Source organism: Neofelis nebulosa, chromosome 10 (assembly GCF_028018385.1).
Source record: "Neofelis nebulosa isolate mNeoNeb1 chromosome 10, mNeoNeb1.pri, whole genome shotgun sequence".
Lineage (NCBI taxonomy): Eukaryota > Metazoa > Chordata > Mammalia > Carnivora > Felidae > Neofelis > Neofelis nebulosa.
In genome coordinates this window covers 90,308,238-90,333,098 of record NC_080791.1, presented here as the reverse complement: position 1 = coordinate 90,333,098, position 24,861 = coordinate 90,308,238, and the positions used below count along the sequence as shown (strand labels likewise).

General features: G+C 39.4%; 1 protein-coding gene across 7 annotated transcripts in view; it reads right to left on the bottom strand.

The window, feature by feature from the left end:
- Positions 1–280: 280 nt before the first annotated feature.
- IFTAP (intraflagellar transport associated protein) overlaps positions 281–24,861 on the bottom strand; it is a 66,634-nt gene continuing 42,053 nt past the window's right edge. For 4 of the 7 annotated variants that reach the window (XM_058688687.1, XM_058688685.1, XM_058688686.1 and 1 more), the window contains 5 exons: positions 23,558–23,631; positions 22,042–22,113; positions 20,605–20,671; positions 9,570–9,709; positions 281–525 (listed from right to left, as the gene is read on the bottom strand). In XM_058688687.1, coding sequence (XP_058544670.1) covers positions 361–525; positions 9,570–9,709; positions 20,605–20,671; positions 22,042–22,113; positions 23,558–23,631 — 518 coding nt within the window. In that variant the 3' untranslated portion in view covers positions 281–360. Of the gene's footprint in view, positions 526–4,153; positions 4,217–9,569; positions 9,710–10,031; positions 10,127–20,604; positions 20,672–22,041; positions 22,114–23,557; positions 23,632–24,861 lie in introns of those variants that run through there. The other 3 variants (XM_058688689.1, XM_058688690.1, XM_058688691.1) reach the window with 3 other exon arrangements.

Here is a 24,861-nt window from a genome sequence, read left to right as displayed (position 1 = left end):
ATCACTACGTTGTACACCTGAAACTAATGTAACGTTGTGCGTCAACTATACTCAAATAAAAAAAAATTTAGTTAAAAAAAAAAAGAAGAAGCCCTCTGTAGGCGTCACTTCCTGTCCCCATCTGCCACCTCCATCTCCCCCTACCTGCCATGGGATTCAGCAACACCATGACAGAAGAGAACCCTGTAAGTGCAGAGATCTCTTTGGTCTTCTTAGTTACATCTCCCTACAGATAAAAACCCTGATTGAACAACGCACAAGTAAATTTCCACAAAGGGAGTTCTGGTAGGTCTACCTTTTATTCCGATGCTGCTTGCATAACAACACAGTAAACATTAACACAAAGATGTCTTGGTGAAATCAGGCGTGGGGTTCCTCTAAATCTGTCTTGGTGATCTGCCTCTGTTGCTTGGATAGCTCTGTGATCGCCTCTCTCTCGGCAGGCGTGAACTTGGGGGTTAGTGTCACAGCATCATAATCAAATTCTTCATCAAGTGAGAAGGGCTGAACTTCATCTCCAAGTACCTGTAAAAGGTAACAAAGGAGAAAAATCCTAGAATCACTGTAAACAAAGAAAAAGTTGAAAACATAAACTCCCTATTAATATTTAATTCAACTTTTTTTCAGACTTCAGCACTCTCCGCTGATGAAGATGTTTTTAAGTAAAGGAATACATTCAATTATTCAATTTGACCTAATTTAAGTCTCTTGATATGCCCCATTTGTACCACCCTGAATCTGAATGAATATCATTAACTAATTCCACCCACGGCAAGAATCAGAAAGTCTCTCTTGCACACATTCATTATATTTTTACCACTTGTAGTGTTAGGGCTAGAGGCATATGGAAAAACTAAGAGTTACATTAGAGAAGATACACCTTAAGATTTTGATCAACCTTAAATACACCTTCACCATTTACTAAAAAAAAAAAACCAAAAAAAAAAACAAAAGCAAAACAAAAGAAAACAAAAACACCTTATATCAGTAAAGTAATTTTCAAGTTTATTTATTTTGGAGAAAGAGACAGGATGAGCAGGGGAGGGGCAGAGAGAGAGTGACAGAGGAAGAATCCCAAGCAGCCTCCGCACTGTCAGTGCAGAGCCTGACACGGGGCTCCAACTCACGAAACTGTGAGATCATGACCCAAGCCAAAATGGCTAGCCAGACGCTTAATCAACTGAGCCACCCAGGCAACCCTCAGAAAAACTATTTTCAAAGATAAAAATACTCTACACTCAATAAACTTACTTCTTCAGAAACTACCTATAATTCTTGGGCCAATAACAGTGGGATTAGTATCACCTTTAAAAGTCCAGGACCCCTTTTTCCCACCAAGAATTTTTAAAAATTGTTTTAATGTTTATTTATTTTTGAGAGAGAGAAAGAGAGAGAGAGACAGAGAGAGAGGCACAGAATCCAAAGCAGACTCCAGGCTCTGAGCTGTCAGCACAGAGCCCGATGTGGGGCTCAAATTCACAAATCGGGGGGCGCCTGGGTGGCGCAGTCGGTTAAGCGTCCGACTTCAGCCAGGTCACGATCTCGCGGTCCGTGAGTTTGAGCCCCACGTCAGGCTCTGGGCTGATGGCTCGGAGCCTGGAGCCTGTTTCTGATTCTGTGTCTCCCTCTCTCTGCACCTCCCCCGTTCATGCTCTGTCTCTCTCTGTCCCAAAAATAAATAAAAAACGTTGAAAAAAAAAAATTAAAAAAAAAAAAAAAATTCACAAATCGGGAGATCATGACCTGAGCCAAAGTCAGACCCTTAACCGACTGCGCCACCCAGGCGCCCCAATCTCCTACTAAGAATTTTTAAACTTTTGCAGAATTTATCTATAAGTCAGAGTAGCTGCAAAGCGATGTAATAGTTTTGCATCTATTTATTCATAATCTGTGAGTTTTAAAGACTTCCTAGAGGAAGGTAGATAAAGAAGCATATTTTCCAATAAACAAAAAGAGAATACCTTAAATCACATTGTATCACCCCTTAAAGAGACTCTCCAAAAGCAAATGGTGTGTGATACAATGAACTTATCTAGCACCTCTGTGTTGTAATATGTATGGTGATACTAAAATAATTGAAAACCATGGTTTATGGAAGAATGAAAAAAAAATGCCCTGAAACTATAATCAGCTTTAAATATTCTTGCATTCAAAATTATCTCATTGAGTGGATTTTGCAATGTTCTTGAAAATAGAGCACGTAGCTGAGAAGCTATGTGCTGTTATTAAAGGTGAAATAAAAAACATGGAAAGTGGCCATCCCCCATCTATTGGGCAAGCTGCGTCTCGGGGTTAGGGGTGCAGTGCTGACAGCAATCACATAGCCATGTACCATCCTTTCTCAGTAAAACCAGCAAGAGAACAAATTTCAGAGGCTTGTTCACTTCCTCCTCATTTCAAAGTGTCTGCACGCTCTCCTGACAAAAGTAATGATGGGAGCTGCTGCTGAGTGAGTTCCCACCACGTGCCAGCCCCGGTACCAGGAACGGTGTGGGCATTAGCAGTAATCTTCAAATAAGCCATCTTCTGAAGTTCTGAAAGATTAAGCCACTTGCCCAAGGCTACACAATTAGTAAGGGAGAGAAGCAAGATTTGAATCCAGGGCAATCTGCTTTCGCTAAATCTTTACCTTTTCAACAAAAATACCAGCAAGAATTAACCTTGAGCTTTTCACTAAGCCAAGTCATACATAGCTCTTTGGAAGAAAAGAATTTTTCCAAATAAGCTAAGCAATTCTCAGAGCTTATCATCAAAAACACATTCAAGGCTCCATGTAACACCGTGACTGCCTTCAAGAGAGTGGCTGTACACAGGAAACCCGTGAGTCTGCGGCGTAAGTGGATCTGTCCATTTTGGTCAGTTTCTAAGGTTAAGTTAAAGCGACAGAGTGATAACATTGTTAAGAACATCTCAAATGAGGAAACGTATAAACAAACAATGCTACAATATGTTCATTTCCTGAACATCAGCTTCCCTGTCATTTCTACTTCTACTCAGCAGTGAGCGCTGGGGCTGGCAGGCCTGGCCACATTGCATCCTGAGCTGATTCCAAAAGATCCTGGGAGAGGACGAGGAGGAACCCCATCTCTACCATGTATCCAGTCTGACGGGATTCTTGCTGCCCTTTCGTGCCCGGTTAAAGTTCTGGCACCTACTTGTCCACCAAGTTTCAGGCTGCAAGTACCCATATGGGCCTACGGCTCTGGGAATTTGAAACCTCCACCCCCACTCTGGTCTCTAAAACCTACCTAGACCTTACTGGCCACTCTCACTAGATTAGAGGTTGCTTTGTCTTCACCCACCTCCCCTGGAGGCTGGAATGCGGTTTCAAAGAAGACAAATCCCTTTGCCGTGCTAAAATCCCAGTGATGCCGGACCACACTCCTCACATTCCCCCTACACAACACATAAACAACTCTCATGTTCCCACCCCACTCCCCTTGAGTTGCTCCCTCCATAAACATTTATTGAATGTGTAATATGTATTAGATATGGGGAACACAGGATGAAAACAGCAAAACCTGTGTCCACAAAGTTTCCTAACTTCAGGGAGAAGATAGAAGTAAATGAATGATTTCAACATCATGTGCCATGCTCTCCAACAGAGCAATGCAAAAAAGGTTAGAGAAGCACAGAGGGGGAAGTGCTGAAGCTTACCTTACCCTCAGCTGAGTATTGCCACTCTCTGAAAAATCCTACTTGCCTCCCTACTCATCACCCCACTCATGACCCACCTTGTATTAGCAACCCAGACAGAGTAAGGTTCACATGGTGGACATCTAGACTCTCTGATAAGGGCTCACTCCCATAGCCAACTTAGCTCTACATATGGTCTAACCCATCACCTCCCTATTCCCTAAGGTCCCAACATATCTTACAGCCGTAATATCCAACATTACAGTACTGGAGATGTAGAAGTTTATCCTTAAGTGGGAAAATCTTACTTTCCTTTAAGGTTGTTTTTTTTTTTAATACACAAATTTTTCTCTGTCATGGAGCATGATTCTTTTCATCAATCATTTGGTACTAGCCAAAACAAGAACAAAGAATAAAGTTTTTAGCTAGTCAATAAATTTGATGCCAATGCAAGAATTATTCATTCATAATACGCTTAAAGCTATAAAAGCATACTTAAAAATATAAATTTCTTCACCTGGAAGCTGAATTATTAATGGTAGCTGTTGTTAGATTAATTCCCTAGGCAATCAGTTAAATGCTGAAATACAATAGCAAGAAACCAAGAATATCAATAATTGTTTTAAAAAAGAATGGAATAATTTCGTATTTAAAATGCCAAAATGTGATGATACTCCAGACATTTTAAACCATTTGGGGATATCACTGTAATGTGGCCAGTATATCCCTGATTCAAAAATGTCAGAGGATGAGCCTCCCGTAGTCATTCAGATATTTTCCATTCTTTCCACAAACACTATGTTCCTATTAAATTCTAGGCTTTGTGCTCGGTGCTGAGGATACAAAGATGAAGACTTGTACGAAATCACAGGGAAAGGAGATAGACATATGAACAAGTTAGTATAGTAAAATACAGTAAGTACAAACCACATAGTTAGGGAGTATTGGGAACAGAGAAGGGATACCTAACCCAGCGCAGACTGGAAGGCAACGGGAAAGAATCAGAGACGGCTTCCTGGCAGAGGTGATATCTAAACAGAATCTTAAAGCGTCATATCAGTTAACAAGGTTGAGGGAAGAAGAACTTTGCAGATAAGGAGAGTTCTAGGGAACAGGCCAAGGAAATAAGATACAAAGTCTCACATGTGAGGCTCTGCAAGTAGTTAAGTGTTAATGTCAAGGTAGAGAGAAGCGAGAGACAAAGGTGGTGCCAGATCATGATGGTCTAATATGCTGTTTATCCTAGAGATGATGAAGTCACTGAAGGATTTTTTTTTTAATTTTTTTTAATGTTTATTTATTTTTGAGACAGAGAGAGACAGAGCATGAACGGGGGAGGGGCAGAGAGAGAGGGAGACACAGAATCGGAAACAGGCTCCAGGCTCCGAGCCATCAGCCCAGAGCCTGACGCGGGGCTCGAACTCACGGACCGCGAGATCGTGACCTGAGCTGAAGTCGGACGCTCAACCGACTGAGCCACCCAGGCGCCCCAATTTTTTGAAAGCAAAGTAGATACTTGGTCATCTGTGCATTTCAGATAAATTCCTTCATGCATTCAAATTTTAACTGAGCACCTATAATGAGACAGTGCTGGACAGATAGGTCTGCACAAAACAGAAAGATGCCCGGCCCTCTTGGGAGGTTATATCTAGATAGGTTCCTTTGAAGATTACAAAGGGTAGATCTGGAGTCAAGGAGGCCAGTTAGGAGCCTGCTGAAGCAGTCCAGGCAAGAGGTAATGAGAACAGGAAGCTGAGAGCCGAGATGTGAAAATATCAGAAAGTAAAACTGGCAGCACTTGACGACTGATCTGGATACGGAAAGGGAAGGAGGGGATGAACGCAAGGAGGGAAGCAGGTGAAGAAAGGTAAGCTGTTTCTAGCATGCTGAGTTGAAGGCACCTAAAGGAATCCAGATAGAGATAACAACAGGCAACTGAAAACAGAAACCTGAAGCTCAGAAAAAGGTCTGAGGCTGGAGATACACATTTGGAGGCACAATCATAGAAGGTGGTAGCCTAGAGATAAATGGATTCAAGTATGTAAGTGGGAAGAGGTTTGGCACAGAACCCTGAGCAACACCACCTCATCGGGGATGGATGCAGGGAAACCCCCAATGGAGGCGGGGAAAGAACAAACAGAAATGCACAGAGCATCTGCGGAGAGCAGTGAGGGGAGAACCAGAAGGACCACAAGGGCCCAGCACAGTGGAGTGAGAAGCCCAGTAGAGGGGTCGATTATAATAAAGCTGGGAAGTGTCCACTGGGATCTGGCAGTTAGGGAGTAATCGGGACCTTTATTCTGAATACACTCCAGCAGGTGCTGGAGCAAGGACACTCTGTGGTAGACTGAATGAGGCATGACGGGAAAGGAAGCAGCTAGTCTAATAGTTCCTCAAGTCTAGATGAGAACGGGAGAACAGACCGTAGCCAAAGAGGGCCTGAGGTAAAGAGAAGGCTGTTTTTCTTTTCCTTTGTTTCATTCCATTCCATTAAGGATGCGAGAGACTTGCACACGTTTACACGTTGAGGAGAATGAACCAACAGAGAAGAAAAGAGAGAAGGGCCCTACCATGTTACCACACCAGAAAAAAACACTCTCGGTAGGTAGTGAGGTTTTTTGTTTATTTATTTGTTCATTCAACACTTATTGCGTGCCTACCATGTGCATAGCACTGAACTCGGCACTGGTTCCTACCTTTTTGCTTTTTAACGAAAAGTAAGCTTACGAAGACACACATCAGTGAATTCAAAGTTCTCCAGGACGAGGGTCACATACGTAATTCAAAGCAGATGTATACTGCAATTCAGAAGACATCACTGTGATCTTCTAAATGGCAGCTTTTAAAATACAGTAGGGGGGCGCCTGGGTGTCTCAGTCGGTGAAGCGTCCGACTTCGGCTCAGGTCACGATCTCACGGTCTGTGAGTTCGAGCTCCCGTCGGGTTCTGTGCTGACAGCTTGGAGCCTGGAGCCTGCTTCCGAGTCTGTGCCTCCCTCTCTGTCTGCCCCTCCCCTGTTCATGCTGTCTCTCTCTGTCTCAAAAATAAATAAACATTAAAAAAAAATTTTTTTTCTAATACAATAAAAGTTGCAATTCTATTTATGTATTTCAGCTCTTGGCTACTGTGGCACACACTGGGAATTCTCTTCCTTCAGGTTAGGTTCATTTCAGGGTTCTAAGCTGTAAGACTCCACGGTTTTTGGATTACAAACTGAAATTCTGATTTATTTCAAAGAGAATAATTTGTGCAATGGAAAACCAAATCCCCTGCTACTAAAAAGAAAACAACTGTGAATTAAGTTATTAACTTGTTATTTTTGCCTAAGGAGCTGAGAGAAATATGTGGATTTGAGGGGTCTCATTTCAAATCTAATTGAAATCTTTTTTGTAGCCTCTCAGGGAATAGAATTTGCACACTGTTAGAAAACAGCTAGTTTCCTTACAATTGCTCATGTGACTTATTCTAAGAGAGACCCTGTTACAGGAGGAATCATTTTCATTCAGATTACCACACAGGCAAATTAAAGAAAACAGGACTAATGCTCAAATCAATAAGAGCAGCATTTAGCTGTAGGCTATCTTACAAAGTAATATAGTAAATAAACCGTCTTTATAGGTGAAAAAATTTAGAGTCTCATTATGCACTAGAAAAGCAGGAGATCTCCCGTTGAAATACTACAAAAGTTTCTTCTATGAGGAACAACACACAATTTTTCATCTTCCTAATGTGGATTCTTTTTTCATCTATAAAGCTGTCCAAAGTTCATCAAAACAGAATAACTAAGGCAAGAAGGTATTCACAAATAGAATATAGAAGGTTCTTGGAAAATGTTTGACTCGAAGGGGGAGATGCGTATGTGTAAAACCTGGTAATTTGTGGCCTCTTCTTAGGCAATTAAGAGGAAGTCAAGACATCCAGGCTACACTTTCGTCTTTTGAGACTGAAGTTACAGAAAGCAGCTATCATCTCGGGCCCACAGTAGTCCCTTGGTAGGTCCTTACAAGACATATTTGCTAGAAAATGATTCTTATGATCTTTTCTGGAAGTAGGTGCCTTAAAATAAGATTAAGACTATTAAACCAAGGTACAGTTGATACAGCATTATGATTCTAGACAGTTCTGAAAAGTTTCTCTAACAAATAGTGGTTGGAAATAAAAATCCCAACCAAGATATCCCAGATATCTGAAAAACAGCAAAAGTTCTTCATCTACGTTTCAGAAGTTTGCCAACACAGAAATTGTTCACAGCATTTTGATTCCAACATTTAAAAAATGTTCACATTTTCTGGGAAGAAATCTATATTCCTTTTAAAGATACAATCATGTACAAGGTTTTAACTTGCATTTTTACTGGCTATTTGATAGATTCTAGGAATCATTCCGTTTCTGTAACCTATCAACTGAAACAATTGTATAATAATTCCTCTATGGCACTAGGTGCCATGACCACTGGTTGGTCCAGTCATTTGTATGGTCACAGCTGAAGCCAAGAGTATGAACAAGTCTTTAAAAGAAACTGATTCCTGCCAGAAATAACATTGCAATTTTATTTCTTATTACTCAGAGAAAGCAATCTGTAATCCAAAAAGCACATTGAAAAGTGGCTGTCCCTACCAGTTTATCTGGTACCAATTTGGGGGTTTAATATAAGCCTGCAAGCATCCTAGACATACTTTTGTGCTGTCAGTAAACTAAAGTTCCATGAGAAAGAGGCAATTTAAAATTGAAATGTGTGGACTACCTTTGACTGAACGACTGCTTCCATAACAGAATATCTTCAGGTGACAAGACTAGTAGTAACTGAATGATCAAATAATCAATCCCTAGGGGTTTTATTAGGAAGCAATAATAAAGAGCCCTTCACAGCTTCTTGTACCTGATACTCTTTGATGCTGGAGTAAACAGGGTGATAAAGGTCCTGACCCAACACCACCGGCAGCCTTGGTTAGTGCATGTTTGTAAAGTATATACAGAAGAGTTGCAGAGGATGACAAAAGACGACTTTCTAGATGTACAAGTGGGAGAGACATGTGGCAGGGGCGTCATTCTCCCTGATTGTGAAGGACATGACTGGATGACCCTTCCCAATACCCCCTGTGCTCGATAGGAACATGTAACTAACAGTGGCCAGGGGAATATGACAATGTCCTAAGGCATAGTGGGGATCCAGAGAGAAAGAAACTGGGCCCCTGATGGCCCCAGGGAACAGTGCCAGATGCTCGCTTTAAAGGTTTTCCATAGGCTGTTGTATGAGAGACAAAGTTCTATCTCTTTTCAGTCTCTTTTCAGCCACTGCATTATTGTTGGGATTCTCTGCGACAACAGCTTGGCCTTACCTTAATGACCACCAGATGTTTACAGGACCTTGGAAACAAGAATAAAAAGAAAATGGCCAGTCCAGAACAAAAAAGAGAGAATCTATTGCATAAGCGCCTCCTCCAGGTAACACTGTCCTATAGCACGACATACATCATGAAATAAAAATAGTTTCCACATAAAAACATAATAGCTCTCAGTAATTTTTAAATTTTTTCTAATGTTTATTTATTTTTAAGAGAGAGACAGACAGAATGCAAACAGGGGAAGGGCAGAGAGGGAGACATAGAATCCAAAGCAGGATCCAGGCTCTGAGCTGTCAGCCAAGAGCCCAATGCAGGACTCAAACCCATGAGCCTCTAGATCACCACCTGAGCTGAAGTCGGAGGATCAACCTACTGAGCCACCCAGGCACTCTGCTCCCCACGTTTAAAAAGAAATACACCCATTAGAAACAGATGGCACTCAGAGTGATGCAATTAAGCAACTTGAATTTAAAATTTTCCCAAATCTAAGAAAAATTAAAAAGCACACAGATATAGCAGCATTTCTCTGAAAGGACAAGTTACAAACTCAAGGCAATTTCAAAACCGATTGAACTCCCCGTGGGGTACCTCTTCCATTTCTTTGTGTGCCCCTCTCCCAGTGGGCACCAGCTCGACCTCAGGGGTGAAGGGCTGGGCCACGGAAGGAATGTAAGGTGGAACAGGTGTGTGGATGTCCTCCTCCACTTCTCCTGGAAGCAGCAGCAAATCTGTGAGATACAAAATATTTCACCACGTTCACAATTGACCTAAATTACCTAGAAGCCTACAATAGCCAAAAGAATGAAGCAGAAATGCTCAAGTAAAGTCGTTCATTTCACAATGCTTGTGCTCATTTGGGGACTGACCCAAGGGATTCTGTTTTCCATTAAATAGGAGTCATTGGTGCATTTATTTTTATCTTATTGTCCCAGAGTTACATTCCATCCAAAAGGTCTGGGAGAAGTATTGTTTATAGGGTGACTTGCTCATGCCTCTCACCCCCAACCCAGACTCTACCTCTGCAGAAAAGTAAGGCAAGAAGATGCCTACCTTTGCCTCATTTCCCCGTATTTTCCTAAGGGATGGAGAGACAGGAAATGGGAGGGCTGATTTCATCCCATAACACTCTGGCAATATTTCAGACTCTGTGTGTATTAAAAAAAACAATGATGCCAGAAGGAAAGAGTTTTGACTTTCAGCAGAAAAATGAAACACTCTGTCATAGACAGGATTCATGGTCTGATTTTCGACATTGCAAACAACAACAACTTGTTTCCAGCTTGTTCAGCACCATGACAAGAATTCAATAACCAATCTGGGTTTTTTGATCTATCCATTGTAAGTGGATATGTTGCCTTATTTTTGCATGTGTGACAGAACATGGATGCATCATGGTCAGATCTTCCACAACTTTCTCTAAAGAGGACAAAAAAAAAAAAAAAAGGGAAGCACACCAGGCCTCCTGGTCAGTGTAAGCTTTCATAGGACCAGAAGGGCTGCTGGACCTAGCCAATAACTTGCAGCTGGCTCAGGATGACGCTGCCTGCTACTCCATGATGATCCTAATGAAGACACTAATTAAGTTCTCAGTGGAAGTGATTAATTAACAACAGGCATGCCGTGGCTGTTGCCAATGGCAGCACGTATAGGGAGATAATTAAGCAGGTATTAATATTCAAAAACCGAAACTTATTTGAAATACATCTCTCACCACTGCAGATATCACCTTCACAAAACGTGTAACTACAAAGTTCTTAGGACTCCAGCAACAGAACACAGCCTAGAAACGGAACGCGTGTGGGTAGGGGTATGGTGAAGAAGGTAGTTTTGCTATGATGAATTACGGGAACCTTAAAATAGGACCTAATTAGTTAGCAGAAATAAAAACAACAGTAATAGCCAACACTTATATGAATTGACATTTCATATGCATTAATTCAGCTAATCTTCCCAACAGTGCTATTACTTCCTGTTTTCCAGGCAATGGGCTTCAAGCACTGAGAGTAACCTCATTCAAGGTGCCACAGCTAGAAAGTGTCAGAGCTGGACAGTCTGGCAGCACAGCCCAGACTCTTAGCCCGCTATGTCACATGATGAACTTCTTCTAAGCAAGCATTTTCATTACATAAATTATTTAAGTCTATCAGATGATACGTCCAAACTCAGAGCCAAGAAATGTCACTACTATATAGCACATTAGCATGGTTACATTGAAAGATTTTATACCCGGAGAAGAAGCATTTTTAAACTCAATCAGGTTGATGGAAAGATTGGCTTTCTAATATATCCATTTATGAGCTCAAAGCCAGCTCCCCGCATTGATCTCCCTGGTGGAACTGCCTACGATGGATACAAGGCTGGTCAGGGCCTGCCAACAACAAAGGCAAGCAGAGAAAGGTGCAGGCCTCTTAATGTGAAAACCAGTAACTACCAGACCCACTGGCTGCCAGTGCAAACATCAGTTCAAATGTGAATCAAAATCAATTCTGTTTTCGGAGCTATTTAAAATCTGATTGACAATATTATGCGCCGAGGAAGACTACTCTATAATTCCTATGCTGAAACTCTTTGCCTTCCTAATATGTTCGCAGAGAAAGTAGGATTTCAACAAAAATGGTTTCTTTCATAAAGATTCTACTGCCATGGAAACAATTCTCTCAAAACAATAAGGTTCGGTTTCCTCCGAAAATGCACAAATGCATATTCACTGATGCCTAACACAGCACCTTACACATAGCAAATTCTCAACAAATACTTGAGATAGGAAATGAATTCCCTGCATCTCGACTTTTAAACTAAACAGAAAATGTCAAGAGTCTGTCTACCAATAGGACACTGTGGATGATGTAAACTGTATATAATCCTTCCCCACAAAAAATAAATTTTATTAGAGGGGTAAGATTTTCATACATAAAATCAATCCGAGAATAATTAAGGACAGAATTGAACAACTTTAACCCTAAAGAGGACAGATTTATAGAAGAATGAAACTAATACATACAGAAATAGTCTGGTAAGGCATATTTTAAGAAGACTATCTTATCTTTCAGCCATTTTAAAATCATAGGTAAGTTACATTCTCTTGGGGGGAAAATGATTGTATTCATTGATGGGAGGAAATGGAATTTCTGAAGTTCTCACTCTCTAAAACTGAAATGCTTTGTGAAACTTAATCCGATCTTATTAATGGTTGTTTCTGAAACAACCAAAGGCCTTGTTTTCATCTTCACTAAATACCACCATCTTGGCTCATGTGCATTGTAGAATCAAGGCATCTCTCAAAAGCAAATCTCGATGTCATAGGGCAAGACGGGTTGAAAACATTCCAATATCTTCTTTCTCAACTAAATGATAAGAATTTCAACATGTACAAACTGTGTGTTGATGCCACGTGTCCTTCTGTATTAAGCCAATAATCACAATTCAAAAACTATAATCACATAGTCTAGTACAACATTAAAAAGTAAGCAATCTAGGGACACCTAAGTGGTTCAGTTAAGCATCTGACTCTTGATTTCAGCTCAGGTCATGATCTCACAGTTCATGGGTTCAAGCCCCACGTTAGGCTCTATGCTGACAAAAGTCTCTCCCTCTCTCTCTGCCCCTACTCCACCCATGCTCGCTCGCTCTCTATCTCTCTCTCAAAATAAATAAATAAACTTAAATTTTTTTTAAAAAATTAAGCAATTTACCTGACATCTGATCATTTAGATAATTTTCAATCTGCCTGGCATTTTTTTTTTTTTAAGTTTATTTATTTGTTTTTGGAGAGAGAGTTGGACGCTTAACCGACTGAGCCACCCAGGCGCCCCTGCCTGGCATATTCATAAAAATTAACCAATTTGTTCCTTTGTTGCCATGTAGAAATGGCCAAAATTTTCTGAAAATTTGGGCAACCCCCAGATCAAAGAGAATATAGATAAGAACTGCTTGCAGCACATAGTTTTCGGCTATGATAGTCCATCTCACTGGTTCTTGTTCTTAAACATTTTTGAAGACCCCAAAGAGCTGTTTTGTTTATGTGGGTTAGATCTTATCAACATTCGCCATATTAGAAATTAAAACTGACAAATTTATACATACTTATTGAATTAGTAACAATAATACTATTACATAGTAAAATAAATATTTTTATGAAAAATCTCTTTTCCAAAAATAAGGAAAATGGTGGGAAAGAAAGCATTGTTTTACAATTTTAAAATTTGTAAATGTCTGTCTTAAGAGAAAAAAAAAACTACGTTTTATATTTGCTTCTGCATTCAATTTTGGAATACGCTCTTTCTGTTGAAGTAAATGAAAAAAATCTAGTCTCATGCAGATATGTAGTTGGAAAAGAGAGGAGTACTTTAATAGCCTTTTTATATAATTGTGGATATTCTTCTTTGATGCTATACCAGATCTTGACAAATGATAACGTTTTTAAAAATAGTTTCAGTGTGCAATCTGAAACTATTTCAGTGAATTTTTCATACTGTTACATTAAAATTCATTGGTCTATCTTACACACTGAATGGATCTTTCTCCTATGCATAATTTTATAACATCATAAATTGGTCATTTGGAAAATATTGGTTCACTGTTTATGTAGATCTTCCAAATGTTGACACATTTCATTATACAGTATAAAAATCACATTAGTTAGCATTACGAACTTTATCAGAAAAGCCTTTAGATATTGGGAAGCTGTCAAGCTCACAGTACTAGCTACAAGTTTTCCAAAAATGAATTTTCACTGGATCCATTGCCAATTTTATCATTGGCCATGAACACTACCAGTTGTTTTTCTTGAAGGCTCACTTCATTCATTTTTGAGAACTATAGTTTGTCTGTCATTCTTTGAAGTAAAAATGTTGTTCCATGAAAGAAAGAAAAAAACTAGTTCAGCATACACTCAATCACACAAGCATTTTTCCATGAGACAACCACTGTATTTCAGAATGCAGAAGTGCTTTTTGCATACTTGCTATTTCAGCACACAAAACACTAAAAAAGGTGTAGTCAAGGATCAAGATTTAGCAAAACTAATCATTTTTACCACTTCATCAAAAACATTGTCAATGGAAACTAGCATTTATTTGAACTACAAATCCATGACAGTGAAGATTACAATGACTACTAGTATAGTTTTGTGCCACTACCTTGACTTTCACTAAGCTACCAGAATCTTTACCCACAGTGCTTTTGCTACATCAATGCAAACATCAACGCATTTGCCCTTCAGACCTTGGGATTTCCCTAGGAGTTCCCAGACCACATCCCTAGGGGTCTGCTGGTCTAACGAATGTCTGTCCAACTCTCCCACCAATAACACTGGAAAAGCTGGATAAGTTACCAAAAAATCAACTACTTAAAGGCATTGGCAAGCTACCAGGGCAGCCTGGGACTTGAGGTGCCAAGATCCTAGAGAGATGGAACATACTGAGAAATGAGTCCAACAGCCAACAGTCCAAGCAGTTGAAAAATGCTTTTCAACTGATGGCATTTACTGATTTGCAAGCAGAAGCTGAGAAGCCAAAAAGCAAAGGAGAGAGAGGCTAAGATGCTGAGAAGCTTAGCAGAATTTACCAACAGAGTCACAGTGCAATGAAGATAAAATTAGAGTTTAGGGCCTCCAAACAGGAGGGGCTGTGATTTATTTGTAGGGCCAAACCCTAGGAATAAGCAAGCACTGGAAGTAAAGCAGCCCCCACAAGGCCTTAAACCCAATCCTATATCATCCTATCCCTAGAATGGATTAAGGTAATCTATTCCTACTCTAACTGCTAGCAAGACGTTGAAGAAAAGCTATGCTAGAAAAAGATAACATCATCCAGACCCTACATAATATTTTATATACAATATTCGGCATTCAAACAATAATTACCAGGTATACAAAGATAGCAGATCAAAAGGGAAAATGAATAAAATAAACAGACCCACAGGAGATTCCAGGTATTGGCATTATAAGACACGAACTTTAAAACAACTGATTATGTTCCCCCCAAATACATTACAAAAATGGAGAATTTCAGTACAAAACTGAAATCTATAAAAACAGATATTCCAGATCTCTTTTAAAAGCTAAAATAACTGAGGGGCACCTGGGTGGCTCTGTTGGTTAAGCCTCTGACTCTTGGTTTTGGCTCAGGTCATGATCTCATGGTTCATGAGTTTGAGCCCTGCATCAGGCTCTGCGCTGATGGTGTGGAGACTGCTTGGGATTCTCTCTCTCTCCCCCCCTCTCTCTGTCCCTCCCCCAAAACAAATAAACTTAAAAAAAAATTTTTTTTAACCTAAAATAACTGAAATATTGATGGCTTTAACAGAAGATAGACACAATTTGAAAAAGAATTAGTGACCTAGAATACAGATAGTTGAAAATATTCTAACTGAAGCAAGAAAGGAAATTAAAAAGGATGGAAAATGCAGAAAAAAAACCCATAAACGATAGATATATGGGACACGGTGGAAAGTTCAAGGCATAAGTAATATCTGAAGAGACAAGAGCTGAGAATTTCCCAGTACTTAACAAAAATCTCTACAAACCCCAAGCAAAATACATTCAAATAAAACAATGCCAAGTCGTAGTGAAATTACTGAAAAACAAAAGAAAGAAATATAAAAGCAGCTAGATGAGGGGAAAAACATAATCTTCAAAGGAACAACAGTAAGATTGACATCTGGATTTCAACAGTTTCAACAATTAACACCAGAAAAGAATACAATATCATCTATAAAATAATGAAAGAAAATAATTACAACCCTAGAATTTTCAACCCAGCAAAAATAGTGGGCAATGAAATAATACAATAATAATTGATTAACCCAAAATAGGCCAGAAATGAGAGGGGAAAAATGCATAAAACTGGCAGGACAAGTAGAAAGTAAAATAGTAAGATACTAGATTTAAAGCCAAATATATCAGTTACTACATTAAGTATAAATGAACTAAACACTCCAATTAAAATTCAAAATTATAGTATGTATGTAGATGCAGACATATAAACCATATGCTGCTTTCAAGAGACACATCAACACTTGCTTTGAGAAAAAAATGCAGAATAAATAAAATGGAAGTGCAAAAGGAGGAAGATTACTGCCCATCCAAGGACAAGGTGGGGACAATGAAGGAAGACTCATTTCACTGTGTGGGGTTGGGATTTGACAGTTATAATAGGTCATATCCCTCTATCTTTAAATACAGAAACAAAAGAGAAATACATACAGAAGTCAAAAGATGGGGATTAAAATAGGAGCTTTACAACCAATAGAGCTGAATTTGAAAATAGCGTTTGTCCTGTAGTCACAAAGTGGGCTTCTTATGTATCAAGCTTCCCTACAAGTCTAGACGTTAGGCTATTCCACCTGACAGAAAGTCCACACAGCGGACACATATCTATCCAAGTATAAGAACGGCTTCACATCCCTAGAGCCCTTCAAGTAGGACCTCAGAGAGCAGTGCCTCCAGAGGTCTAGAGATGCACAGGAGGATCTCAATTGTCAGCCTCAACTGCACAGGAGAATCACTGAGAAGCTTTAAAATGGACATGCACCAAACCACTGAAAAGGAATCTGCAAAGGTAGGATCCAGGTATCTTTTTTTTTTTTTTAAAGTGATTCCATTGTGTCTCTAAGGCTGAAAACCACTGGATAAGATAGGCATGGGCCCCATCAAATTAGTGTGCCTATTATAAGAAAGATGGCAAAGACCCAGACAAGAAGACATACATCTTCCAAAGAGCATGAACCCAAAAGAAGAAACAAAGGGACTGAACCATATATACACAGTTTGTTTTCCCAATCTCTCTAAGTAGATACAGCCTTACATTTCCCTTGGAGAGAAAAAGGTAGAGGATGTTGAAAGGGCAGAAATGTCTTCCCAATTCTGTTCTCTTCTCAGGAATGGAGTGGAAGTTTCTTCATACAATCATGAGGATCGGGTGGCAGATTTGCCCCTGTGGCTGATGTGGCTTTCAAGCTGGGCCTTCATAGGTAGGTAAGTTTGCACATATAAAAATTGGAAGAACAGGAAAAATCAAAAACAAAATTGGAGGAACAGGGATAGAGAGACATTTTGAAGCAAGGATTTTTCTCTCTCAGTGTTTTTAGTAGTCTTCTAAGCAATAAAAGAATGATTATTAACAGTCCTAAGTATAAAAGAAACAAAATGCCTAAGCTATAAGTTGGCTGAAATATGTCTTTCTGAGCTCAGGACCTTTACACATGCTGTTCCTTATGCTGTTCCTATACTCTTCCACCCTCCCCTCATCCTGACCCCCACCCCTCTCATCTAGTTACAGGTACAAATCCTTTAGATCTCAGGCTCTGGGAGAGCTTTCTCTGATCCCACAGACAAATTTAAGTTACCCCACCATATGTTCCCATGAGATCTAAAACAACTTATAATCCTACATTTGTGATTATCTGGTTAACATCTGGTTAATGAATTACATGAGGACAGACCTGGATCTACTTATTCTTCATTATATTCCAGGCTCCAATCATAGTTGTTATATGTCTGTGGAATGAGTCCCAGGCCATTCACAGACTGCACAAGCTGCTTGAAGTTGCAGAGAAGGAAAGAATTTTTTTTTTATGTTTATTTACTTTTAAAGAGAGAGAGAGAGGGAGCATGAGCAGGGAGGGGCAGAGAGGAGAGAGAATCCCAACCAGGCTCCGCACTGACAGCACAGAGCCCAAGGCAGGGCTGGATCCCATGAACCGTGAGATCATGACCTGAGCCGAAATCAAGAGTTGTACGAAATCAAGAGTTAACTGACTGGGACACACACGCGCCTCAAGGAAAGAATTTTTGAAACAAGCGGTGACTAGTGCCTTCCTTAGAATTGGGAGTACCAGAGAGCTTGAAAATGAAAATCAGATAAGGCTGCCAATGCTTGAGCCAGAATGACTTGCCCTTTTTCACCCAACATAACCACGGCATAAGCACACCCACCAGTCAAGAGACCTGTGTAAGACGGCATCATGCGAGAATAAAACCTCGAAAGACTCTCTTCAGTCAACTTGCACTCAGCCAGAACACAGGCTGGACCAAATGAGGGGAAAAAATAAAGAAAGAAGACCAAAAGATTCTTCCTGCTTTAAGGCTTCAGCACAATAACTAATACCTGTGCCAAATAACGATTTTTCTGGGTAAGAGTCGGGTATGACAGTAACCATCAGGTTAACCACCTATCTCAAATTCAAAGGAGGCAAAAGGGGTTAATTTGATGTCAAAGACACACCGGGCACCAGACTTGGTGGCCAATGTGTCCCTCAGACAACAGCTCGAGACCGCTGCGCCGAGTTGGCTCCTCGGAAACACCGTCTCCTCCCAAGCTGCCAAAATGATAAGCCAAATCCCGGGAAAGAATCATGCTCCTGAATCTTGGAGAATATTTATGAAAGCAAATAAGGTGAGCAAATAAAATCAATGGTAGAAAAACAATACGCAACTCTTCCCTGTTGCCCTGGGCAAATCTGTTGCTTAAACAATAACAACAGAATCTAATCAGTAAACCTCTCAGCTGCCAAGATTATACAAGCAACTTGCCTATTTCAAATGTCACATTTCCCATCTGATATAAATATCTGCCTTCTGCTCACATTCCTGAAGTGTAATACAAATTAGGCCCAAACGAAAATTCACCTTGGCACAAACTAACTTTTTTTTTTCCTTTCAAATGACCCAGATTGTGCATTATGAAAATTGTGAAGTCCTGGTGGTCTTTTCAGAAATTGGAATCGATCACCGAAGCCTGGGTTGCTGTTCTGTCTGGCCTTTGCACATTGCTTTCCACATGGGACAGGGGGGACTAGCTCCTTCAAGTCCACTGAGACCTGGTTTAGCCTCAGCAACCTTTTATACACAAATGCAATACTGCCTGTTATCTGATTTCTGGAAAAATCTGCTATAGCAGGGAGATGTTTATATGCTATTTTCTTTAAAGAAATAGCTCTGGTAATAAAAAAAAAAAACATACAACTTGAAAAAATGTTTAAAGAAAACAATGTAAAAATAATGGGAAAGGTAAAAAGGCTAACTGAAAGACTGCTATCACCAAAATCAGATGTGTGGCCTAAGTGGGTTTATGCCCGTATACACACATTCTTGTTAATGGCAGGAAGCAAGACATCTGAGGCATGGAAAAAATGCCCAACCTGTCTACTTTTGTGCCTTCCTAGAATATTAAGTTTATACTGCAAATGTAGTACATGCGAACTAGAACCATTTGTCCCCAAGTGTCATCCACAGACAACTGAATCAGAATCCCCTGGGATAGTGGTTAAAAATGTAGAGCACTAGCTGTTCACCAAAGACCTTCTGATTTAGACTCTGTCTTGGGAATAGGACCCAGGAATCTGCGTTTTAAACATCTCTTCTTCCCCCAAACAGTGTGTTTTCTCTACAAACTTGGCTTCCTGATAAGTCCTTAGTTACCCCTTCTAATCCAATCGGTCCCCTTAAGCTGCTTATATAGAGACATTCAGAGCTGCCTGGGGTATTAAAGTTAAAAGAACCTCTCTCTGGAGCATGATTCCTTTAGGTCTCTGATCTCACTTGAACCAAGTAAGTAAGGAAAAAATCTGTAAAGTCTACTGGTTAACAGGGTGCATGAGAAACACTCCCTTCCGTGGAGTAGTGTGATGTTTCAGAGCAGAATAAAAATGTTCATTATTCCCAATTACCAGAACCTCTCAATTTTGGGCAACCAGAGGAGCCAGAGCAGGGACTTTCATACAACCAGTTTACACAGAGTCACCATCCCCGGAACTAACAACACCCACACTGTAATGTGTAGGTGATTATAAATTAATCACCCTCCCCAACAATAATCACTGTCATCCATGTTTATAATTACCTAAAGACTGTAAACAACAATTCAACACCAGCAACCAAACCCCCAGAGAAACTGCCCCTTTCCTAACATTCAACATAAACTTTAAGATATTCTTGCATATTAAATTAGGAACAGGAATTTCCAAACCAAACGACTCCAATTTTGAATGTATTTCGAAGGTTTTTTGAGCAACAAAAGGACACCTATGTTTACACAGTAATGTTAAGCAGGAAAGGAAAAAGGCCTCATCTACATAAACATCAATGGACTAACATTAAGCCTCTCCCAGCCCAGCCCAAATGGGAAAATGCCCTGAAAGAAACATTTACAATATATCTTTAGTCGTAAATGTTTGGCTTATATATTTAATAAATACTTAGTGAAGATTTTGATTTTATGTTTTTATTTTACGATGAATTCTGCTATTTTTATGATTTCTATGATCGATTGATACTTTAGGTATCACTCAAAAATAATTCAATTTACACGGTACTTCTAAGAAATAAGGGTTTGACTCAAATGGCTTAAAATTATCTGAAACTCAACCATATGGGGTGGGGGCAGGGAGGGGCATCTTTATTTCATTTTACCAAAGAGTTTACAACCTTCAACAGGCTTTGACCTTTCAGCTGAAATCTTTGTTATTGAAAAAGAAATTGCAGGACTGTAGTTTTCCCTACGTCAGGGTAAGTGCAGGTAGGGATTGCCAAAAAAAAAAAAAAAGAAAGAAAAACCTGTCTAAAGTCTTATTTGTAGTTTCTGGAAAGAGGTCAAGCAGTAGAGAGAGGAAACAGAAAGCATACCCTTGCTCATTTGGGGCTGAGTCTCTTCATCTACGTCCAAATCTTCTAAATCTAGGAAATTGTCCACCTAAAAAAGGATTAACATCATTGTTATGTATATGAGACCTACTGAAAAAATACAATTAAGAATCAATGAACCCCCTTCCACAGCATTCAAAGTAAGCAACTGAATCCACTTTTCTCATTAACTTCTGAGTCTCAACTAACTGTCTTTGTGTTCACTGTGCTTTCCCAAAGACATCTGAAAGAAGCAGTCAATTTGGAAGTTAGCCTGGGTTTTATAGGCACGATAGTAAGATCTCTATACTGAAAGGGAAAGGATGGTCTGAGGAGTTTTTGAAAAGGGACTTTGTTCCCAGATTCTCTCCCAGGATATATACTACTACCAAGACAGTCCAAAACAGTGACTCTGGTTTTTTGTTTTTGTTTTATTGCTTTTGCTTCTCAACCAAATGATGGTGTTGGGTCTGGCTATTACCATAATGGGCTTTTCACTCTAGAGTCAGAGAGAAGAAACTAAAGAAAGCAGAAGAGAAAGGTTCATTGGAAATAAAATCATCCTGCCCCAGGTAAATCACAAGAGAGGTGAGCAGGGCCAAAAATCAAGTGTTCTCTCTTTCGAACAAATAAAACTGAAAATTACTTCAAAGGTAAAAAGCAGAGCAAATGACCTTTACAGACACAATAGCAGCATTTCAATGAAAGACTAGTCCTCGTGGAATCCTGCTCTCCACAGCAAGCTGACAATGAGACATTTTAGATTAACAAAACGGTAACATTTCAGACACGAACTAATTCATCTCAGGTGAATACCAGAGTGTAAATAAGAAAATGATTTCACCACCGGCTTAAAGGAGACCTAGTAGAGTAAAGGCATAATGTCGAAATGCTCGTGACCTAAAACATGCTCATAACGAAATATCATAAAGTTAGAAATTCAGATCTCGTAAATGGAATTCAAAACACAGCCTGGGTTTTTCTTCCCCCAGCTCTACTTCCCAGACCGTGGCTCTGGCATATGAATTAAAAATGGAAGCTTCCATTGCTTGTAAGTACATAACTGTAGTTATTTCCTGGCATCCAAGTGACAGCAAGAATTTATTTTCACCATGATGGTTTCAGTACTAAAACTGTTAGACTGCCATTTCTCTTAATAATGGTGTATGTTCAGGGTGACTAGAGTCATGTTTCTCTACTGAAACACCCCTTCCATTTGCTAAGCTTCCAGGGGAAAAGATCTGGAACCCCACCAACCAAGCATACTTCAAAGATATTTAAACACCAGTAAAATGTGCTGAATTATCCAATTTTGTATGAGAGATAGCAAATGAGTCCTGTGGGGTTTTTTGTTTTGTTTTGACTTTTTCTTTTTCTTTGTGGTTGTTTTTTGGTTTTTTTTTTTTTTTAACCACGGAAGAAAATTGAATCAAGCCTTACCTTCACCTTTCCTGCCCGATTCAGATCACCTTGAAAGGTACTGCCAACTTTTTGGCCTTCATCTATCACTATCTGAAAAAAACAGTGAGGACACATTGATGGGAAAATGAAAGAACCAAAAATAAAGGAGCTGACATTGTAGCCCCTCGGGCAATAAAACTCCCCTTCCAGTTTTTGTTAATTAGCTATGCGTGATGGGACCAGATCCACTAAGTCATAGTAGTGGTCAGGGAATAGTTTTCAGGAGGTCTGACTTCTACTTCTGCTTCTACACTCATCCATAGTATAACCTAGAGTAAACTACTTAACCTCAGTTTTCTCATGTGTAAAGTAGGAACACTCCCCACCTCATTACCCCACCTCCCATTCCATCCCATTGAACCTCTGAAGGACAAACCAGAGAATGCTAGTACAACATTTCCAAGTTATTAGGAAACAATATCATTGGACAATTCTCTGCCTCTCACATGCTGGTTAAAGACTCAATAGAAAATATACCAATTGCCAGTGATTGCCAGTAGAAAGTGAATCCTTTACAGGGGATAAAAATGGTTAGGTCCCATAATCATCTCATTGGGAGCAAGTTCTGGAATTAAAGAATTGTAGGACTCTGCTATGTATAAACACTTTAATAACACAGAGAACTTTGTTCCCTTGTATGAAACCACAATCTCATGTACACTTTTGTCCACAATACCCCAAGGAAGACATGATGAACTAGAAAGTAGAAACTCAAATGGTGTAAAAAGTACACTAGCTTCCACTAGGATTCCTTGATAGTTAAGAACCATAGCCAAGGAGAATACGAATATAGTCTATTAAGTCTTTAAAACTGGGAAGAGAGCATCCAATATTTATTGACCAAATCTTGGAAAAACCAGGATAATAGATTTCACTTTAAGAGATGAACCCAAGGGCACCTGGGTGGCTCAGTTGGTTAAGCGTCCAACTTCAGCTCAAGTCATGATCTCGTGGTTTGCGAGTTCAAACCCCGCTTCAGGCTCTATGCTGACAGCTCAGAGCCTGGAGCCTGCTTTGGATTCTGTGTCTCCCTCTCTCTCTCTGCCCGCCCCTGCTTGCCATCTGTCTGTCTGTCTCTCTCTCTCAAAACTAGACATTAAAAAAAAAAAATCAATAAAAAAAAGATGAATCCAGAGCAGGTAAAAGAAATTCCTATTTTACACAGAGAATCATAAAAAGGAACGCTTTTTTTTTTCCAAGTAGAGGACAAGCTAAAATATGTAAACAATGATAAGAATTTTTAGATGGCAGTTTCTTAAGGGAACTTAAAAATTGGGGGATAACTATGTTACTGTCATAAACTTTGGCTGCTGAAATCATGAAATGTAATGATGATTTTCAATGAAGTATCCCAATGCCATGCCTAGAATTAAGAGTCTGAGTTACTGATCCAGTACTGTCCAATGTTTCTTATGTTCTTACACTCTCTTTCTCTCTTCTTCTAATTCATAAAAAATGGTTTTTTTTTCCTGTTTCTATAAATGTGGGGTATTACCTGTTCCTCTTCTGAAGGAAATACGTTTTCTGAAGAATCAGTTCCAAATGCTCCTCTTTTGGTCACGTTATCCTCTGAAATGATATTATAAAACATCCACCACACGGAGTCTAGTTAATTTTACATTTATTGGGAATCTTTCTTGCAAACAACAACCAAAAAAAAAAAAAATGTTTTTCAAAGAAATCTACAAGCTGAATGCTTGAGGGATTGAGCACTCTTAACTTTACAAAATTATTTCTGGGGTGCCTGGGTGGCTCAGTTGGTTGAGCACCTGACTCTTGATTTCAGCTCCAGTCATGATCTCACAGTCATGGGATCGAGCCCCACATTGAGCTCCATGCTGAACATGGAGCCTGCTTGGGATTCTGTCTCTCTCCCTCTCTCTCTGCCTCTCCCCCACTCAAAAAGAAATAAGTAAACTTTTATTTAAAAAAAAAAAAAAAAACTTATAAAATTATTTCTAAAAATACATAGAAAGATAACACTATTTCATTCACTTTTCAATAAATACTTATTAAGTGCTTACTATATATCCAACACTGTTCTCAGCCACCATTACAAGGTCAGTAAAGTACAGTATTTGCAAAACTCTTAGATATTATATTTCTCTTTTTTTTTTTCTAAAATTGAGGGTAGGTTTTCCTTATGCGGAAGCAATGTATGGATGATTTTGGAAAATTTGCAAGAGAAAAAATTAAAATTAGAAAATCACTCCTAATCTTACAAAACAGAAAAGCTGTAACAAAATTTTTTCCCAATGGCTATTTTTCTCATATTTTATCTGTGTGTCCACGTATGTAATTCTAAAGAGCAATGTTGGACCATTCTTGACTATTTATAATTATAGTATCTTTGTGCTAAATCTGTTCACATTTGTGATTATCTTCTTAGGATAAGGAAAGGGTCTAAGAGTAATCCTAAATTAAGAGACTGAAAAGATTATGATAACATGATGCCATTAACAGAAATGTGGGGGATAAATTTGGATGAGAGGTAATGAATTAAGCTTTGATCATGCTCATTTGAGGTGCCAGTAGAAATAGTGAGGGAAACATCCCAGAGGCAGCATAGACATAGGCTGTATCATAGCTAGAGGTAAATATCTGGTCAAAATTACACTGGGATAGGGGTTTAAACCATAAAATTATTTTCAGTATTAGAACTAATAATGAGGGTTAACATGGATTGAGTGTCAAATCCTCTTTTACGAGGGCCTCATACATCTCATTTAAGGCACACAGAAACCCTAGAGGTAGATACTATCTGTTATCCCCATTTTACAGACGAGGAAACCAAGACCT